Genomic DNA, 6,451 nt, shown 5'->3' with positions numbered 1-6,451 from the left:
GCAAATTTTCTGGGAAGCTGGGAACTGTAAACGCTCACACATATAGTGAGTTACATCATTTTACATCGATTTTGAGGGGGGTTTCCCATACATGCAACAGGGGAGTGTAAATTTTTTTTTCACTAAATATAGTCATGTGGAGTATCAAATGAAAGGTTAGTACTTTCCGAAGCCGATCTTAGTTTTCACATTTTTTGGATACGTGGGGAGAGCGGGGGGACGAAAGTGAGCACATTTTCCATGGACCCTTTGTCACAAACTACCCAACTTATATTCATCGCCGAACCAGTTGTTCCGACTTTTTTGCGGCTGGGGCCAATTATATTTGTGACCGTATTAATGAAAACGCTTGAAGGGTGATTGTGAAAATCATTTGATGATGTTTCATCTCCAGGACTTCTGTTAGCTGCGGTTATTGCAGCATCCGTTTCCCCCATTATAGGTATTACAGAGGGCTGAATTGTGAATGGCTTCAGTATTTACTCTCACCTGGTTTTCAGAGGGGATTGTAGGCGGTGTTGTAATTCGAGCCCCGAGGACCATGCCAACGAGATAGTGATCCGAATGTATATTGATCCCCCTTTATTTTTAAAACATTCATCAAAGATGAGAAGTGGCGGCGATCAGTCAGCACGTTGGCAATTTGGTCGAATGTGGTCCTGTCTGAAGAGACAAACGGTAGTTTGTGGACCGCTTGCTGCCCAAACCAGGTACTTCCAATTGAATGCGATACGCTTATGCACACCCTTTGGCTCTTCGAGTTCACCCGGATGACTTCCGGATTTTGCAATGCGGCGCAAACCTTTCAAAGGTTCATTCACTCAGTCCTGCGAAACCTCGGTTTCTGTTTCGTGTACTTGGATGATGTTTTGGTCGCCTCTTCCACCGAGTATGAGCACTTAGCCCATCTCGAGTGTATTTTTCAACGTCTCCTTCAGGCCGGTTTAGTCCTAAACGTTGAGAAATGCAAGTTCATTTTCCCTGAAGGAATACAGCCCGACCCAGACAAGGTGCAAGCAATTACAAGCTTCTCGCGTCCGAAGACAGTGAAGGAGTTGAGGAGGTTCTTGGGCATGCTAAACTTCTATCGTCGTTTCCTACCCAAGGCCGCCCAACACCAGTCCGCTTTGAACGCGTACTTGTCTGGCCCCAAAACTAAGGACACACGAGAGATCGTGTGGTCTGAAGAAGCTATCCGCGCGTTTGACAAATCCCGTCAACAACTGGCCGACGCTACACTCTTGGCATTTCCTCTGCAAGATGCACCCCTAGCCGTTTTTGTTGATGCCTCTGACGTCGCAGTAGGTGCTGCCCTTCACCAAAAGGTGGATCAAGTCTGGCAACTGTTGAGCTTCTTCTCGAAACAGTTGAACCCTGCTCAACGGAACTACAGTGTCTGCAATCGTGAACTCCTCGCCGCGTACTTGAGCATCAAATATGATACTTCCGCTTCTCCCTAGAAGGCAGGCCGTTCACAGTGTCCACGGACCATAAGCCTCTCACGTATGCTTTGAAACAAAAGCCCGCCAAAACGTCCCTTCGTCAGCTTCGACATCTGAGCTTTATAAGCCAGTTTACGTCAGACATCCAGCACGTGTTCGGCAAGGATAACATAGTTGCTGCCGCTTTGTCTCGTGTCTCCGAGGTTAACATCCCCGCCTCACTCGACTTCTCGGCTATTGCCAAGGCGCAGGAGGATGATGCAGCACTTCAGAGCCTCAAATCCAACCCAAAATACAAATTTCGGGAGTTCCCCATCTTCGACTCGAACCTCTCTCTCTGCTGGGAAGACTCCGATAAGGGACCCCGGCCATACATTCCGGCCACCTTTCGCAAGGAAGTGTTCCACGCGGTTAGCGCATCCAGGCATTAGGACAACAAATCGACTAGTCATCGAGAAATACTTCTGAACTTCCATGATCAAGGATGTCAATTCCTAGGCCAGAGAGTGCATCGCGTGCCAGAAGTGTAAAGTCTGCAGGTATGTAAGGAAAGAAGTGGGCTCATTTCCCCACACTAGCAAGCGGTTCCACACGATACACTTCGACGTAGTAGGGCCTTTGCGAGACTCGCACGGTTACAAGTATTGCCTCACAATCATCGATAGGTTCACGCGGTGGCCTGAGGCAATATCTCTGAAAGACATTATGGCGCAATCTTGTGCTGAGGCCCTCTGTCGAGAGTGGATACCCCGCTTTGGCGTCCCTGCAGTAGTCATCACTGACCAGGGAATACAATTTGGGTCCACCCTTTTCTCACAGTTAGGCAAACTCCTGGGTGTTAAACGCCAGCGGACTACTGCATACCACCCGCAATCCAATGCTAGAACGTTGGCACCGGACGCTGAAAGCCGCCATTATGGCACGCAACGACCCAACCTGGACTCAAGTCTTGCCTCTCGTCCTACTCGGCCTACGTACAACCCGCCGAGAGGAATTTGCTGCCAGCCCCGCGGAGCTAGTATACGAGGAGAACCCAAGACTCCCATGCGATCCGGTCTTCAACAAGAGATCGGGTCTCACAGGTTCGGGGTTGGTGCGTCTGCTGAGGGACAATCTCCAACGCATCAAAGCCACACCACCCACCCGACACTCGTCCGCACCTGCCTGTGCGCCCAAGGAGCTGTACACGTGCACGCACGTCCTGGTCAGGATATGAAGGCCCGTACCGCATTCTCGAGCGAGGAGAACATTTCTTCCAGCTCGAGATCGAGAGACGCAAAAAGGCGGCCTCCCTGTCCAGGCTGAAACCCGTGTGCGCCCCGAGGCAACGTCGCGTTCGATTCGCGGACTGATGGGGAACGCAGTTCCGGGCTCGGCCGCTGAGACCCCCTAAGTTTCATCTGGGGACGGAGTGATATGGCGCGGCAGGATTCGCGGCATTCAAATTTTATTTCGAATGTTACGAATACGAGCGGATAGATGGCGCACCGAAACTCTCCACGTTTATTTTAGAACTCGCCACGGTAGTGGAGAGCTAGCGGTGAGAATGTGCCGTTGGTTAGGGGCAGAAGCACCGTATGGAGACGAACCGGTCTCTTCTGCCTCCAGCTGTGACCGCGAACAGTCCGACTGTACGCTCGACGTCTCTTTATACAAAAATTTATTTAGTATTTGAAATTGAAATAAAATTAAAAATAAATAGGTAAATACCTAAAGTTTTACATCTACTACACATTCGGGTCTCGAATGGTATGTAGAAGCAGGTCCTGAGTTAGCCCGCAGTGATTGGGATTGATTTAGGTGTTTGGACTGTTCGATTTAGCTCCCTCCTGTATGTCAGATACCAATCGTCCACCCTCTCTTAAATAACTTTTTATTTTGACTTTTCAGATCATCTACACGTTTAGCACTTTATATATATATACTGACTACAATCCGTACCATTATTCCAATAACTTATGATTCCTTTATAGAAATTGGGGAGTAAGAGATGCATTTTTGTTTAAAGTACGTTTTATTGGTGCTTTGTTCGGTGAATCTACATTTACATTTAGTTATCCTCCAAAAATTCGTGTATTTGGATATTCTTGTAAGTGCTTAGAAAACATTAGACTACGACACTCAATATTTTCGTGAATTAAGATTTCCTATTGATCAATTTTAATCATAATTGAAGTTCCTGCGCAATATATATGGGTGTCCTTGAATTTCTTGCAGTGTTATTAGTGAAGTTGTTTTGCCAATGTCAGCATTGAATATGAAAGTTTTATAATCTGTAAAATATACATAAAATGACAAGAGCAATCTAATAAATTCCACCGAACTTACTGATGCGAAAGTAGCCAAAGATACCGGGACAATCTTTGCGGCCATCAAAATGCTTCTCTTTTGGGTCATCTGCATAAAGATGATTGCCGTTTTCTTGAATTTCGGTGACTGATCAGGGAAATTTGTTGAGTAAATTGACGTTACAAACTGATCGGTTAGCACCATGAATTTATTCGAGTAATAGCAGCATGGAAGTATCTGAACATTTACGTCCAGCATATAGAATACAACCAGCAAAAGTTCTGTGAAGTTAAGGTCATAAATTATTGTAATTAGCGCCTCCATAGTCAACACCAGAGCTGTACTCGCGAATTGCATGAAAATTACGTAACCAGTAGTGTTTTGGAAGATGTCGAATACACTGGAATTTGGAAGAAGCAATAAAGATACACAAAGGCAAATCACAATTTTAATATTTCTTACTTCATCACAATTCGACGATCCTTAATACACTCCACGAGTTCATTGTAATTATCCTCTTGGGACTTTTTCAGATCCCAACCAACGTTTTCCAGGCGTTCCATAATTATTTTAAGATGAGTATTTAGCATAATAAAGTACAAAGGTCCATTCAAGTCATTAGTCAAATTTTGAATCGCGGAAATTACGATGCATGAGAATTGAAACGTAAAAGTTGCCCAGTATACCCAGGCAGGATCATGGAAATTGTACGGCACCCAAACATCAAAAAGCAATAGCTGCCGATTTGACACCCCAGCGTTTAGAGCTGCACTTACCACTATAGATACGTAGAGGAAACATACCGTCAAAGTTAACCGTTTGCAGAAGACAATCAACTTTCTTATATCGTTAACATGTTTAGCGGTTGAGATCCTCGAGTCCAATTTCCGAAAATAGTCCTTAATTCCGACGAGTTTCTTGTGCATTTTTAGAATCGTAAAGAACTTTAGTGCATCAGTGATAAGAGATATATTCATCGGTAAATTGTAGAGCAACTGCTTCAGATTTTCGACAAAGAACAACTGAATGACAAACGTGCTGATGATTACGAAATTTACAACCACAATAATGAAAATGACGTGCACTTTCTGCAGAAGGTTATACTTCAAGCTAGGATAAAACCCATGTATTTTCCAGAAAAGCCATAAATAATCCAAGGAGTCCACACTTTCAGAATCTTTTCCAGGAATTATCCTCTCCATATCCACTGAATTTGATAGTTTTTGATTCCGTCCAACTTCAGTAATTGACTGCTGATTTGTGACTGAGTTTGAAGTAAAAATAATAGAATTATTGAAGGCACGTGGTTTAGTGTACCTTGGGAAATTCTGTTAGGACTCCATTTGAATATGAATAATTCCAACGTTTCTTTCCTGGCAGAAGTGGTGTAACGACAAATTGTAATTAGAACGCAACTGAAGGTATTAATTACAGTTTCCAGGTGTGCAAAAGAATCATTTGACTGTTGAAGGATTTAATATGAATCGAAACATTCATATTGACTATTTTTAAATGACCTAGATACCAAAAGACTATGCAGTTATGTTCCTTCCGATGCAATTAAAAAATTACACAATTTAAAGAGAGGAGTACGAGGTACTGGGAAAAAATGTGAAGGTATATTTAGAACTTAAGATATGTTTTGGCGTGACAAGTCTAAAAGTCACTAGAGAGAAGATAGGGCAAGAGCGTTGGACTGGTCCAGTCTTAATAACCAGGCAGACAAAATTTTGGATAATTAAAAGATAATATCTTCCATATAGTTTCAAGAGGCGGTCAATAAATAACATAGGCCTTAGTGCGGAACCTGGATTGGTACACATGATGAAACATAAAACCTGGGAAAAGCCTGCTGAACCAACGTTAACAGCTCCACCATGAAATTTTGTCTCCACCCCCACGTGGCGATTGCTAGGAGTTATTTCTTAAAGAACAACTGCAGACGGGAAAGCAGCCTCCCGCTCCTCAAAATAGGAGAAATTTCACCAATTTGCGGGTTGGGAAGGGCTGACAACCCTACATGAAAAGCACATGTCAGGAAGCACGGAATGAGCCATGGACTGGATGGACTCTACAACGATGGACCTTACGTAAACGGACGCTCATTTTCACATGGAATACCAGGTCCAACTGCAACGTTTTATTTTTTTTATTTTCATATTTTTAAATTTTTCAATGCACCCGCGCATTTGCTAGGTCCATTGTACTATCCCCGGAAATTTCCAACCTAATCCCGGTCACAGGCTTTTGCGAATCTGAGGATACCCTCCAGAAGCAGAGAATGTGGAGATTTTTCATTGAAGAAACCTTTACCAAGATAACTTCGTCCGGGATCTGAGGATACCGAGCTGTTTCGTAGGAAATGTAGGGTCGTTTCTTTCTCTTCCTCATATTGGCTTCATTTTACAATTTTTTTCCAGCGTGTAATTTAAGGAGCAGTGTTTGGTTAAAACCCCTAATAGCGTTTTCATATCCCATTTCTTAAGGGACAGCAAAAGTGCCGCTCAAGTTACGTTTTTTGAAAGATTTCCGCCTATCAGCAGGAGTTCAAATTTCTCCATTCGGCTGCGTGAATCTTTGCAATTTCACCCTTCAGAGTAAACTTGACAGTTGATGGACGGATGCCAAACGCGGGCTCCGGCTCCACATTGTAGACCTTTACTGAACCAGTTTGCCAGCTTTCCCATTATCAATGTTGTTCAAGGGCTTGAGCATTCAGA

General features: G+C 43.9%; 1 protein-coding gene across 1 annotated transcript; it reads right to left on the bottom strand.

Moving 5' to 3' along the window:
• Nucleotides 1–3,448: 3,448 nt before the first annotated feature.
• On the bottom strand, nucleotides 3,449–4,988 carry LOC119655260 (odorant receptor 33a-like). Its single transcript, XM_038061056.1, has 3 exons — nucleotides 4,194–4,988; nucleotides 3,771–4,131; nucleotides 3,449–3,715 (listed from the first exon to the last, which is right to left on the bottom strand). Exons 1-3 carry the CDS (start codon nucleotides 4,931–4,933, stop codon nucleotides 3,665–3,667), a joined length of 1,152 nt encoding a protein of 383 aa, XP_037916984.1. The 5' UTR covers nucleotides 4,934–4,988; the 3' UTR covers nucleotides 3,449–3,664.
• Nucleotides 4,989–6,451: the final 1,463 nt, after the last annotated feature.

The sequence above is a fragment of the Hermetia illucens genome, chromosome 4 (genome assembly GCF_905115235.1).
Source record: "Hermetia illucens chromosome 4, iHerIll2.2.curated.20191125, whole genome shotgun sequence".
In the NCBI taxonomy this organism is placed as follows: domain Eukaryota; kingdom Metazoa; phylum Arthropoda; class Insecta; order Diptera; family Stratiomyidae; genus Hermetia; species Hermetia illucens.
This window is presented reverse-complemented; position numbering and strand designations above follow the sequence as displayed.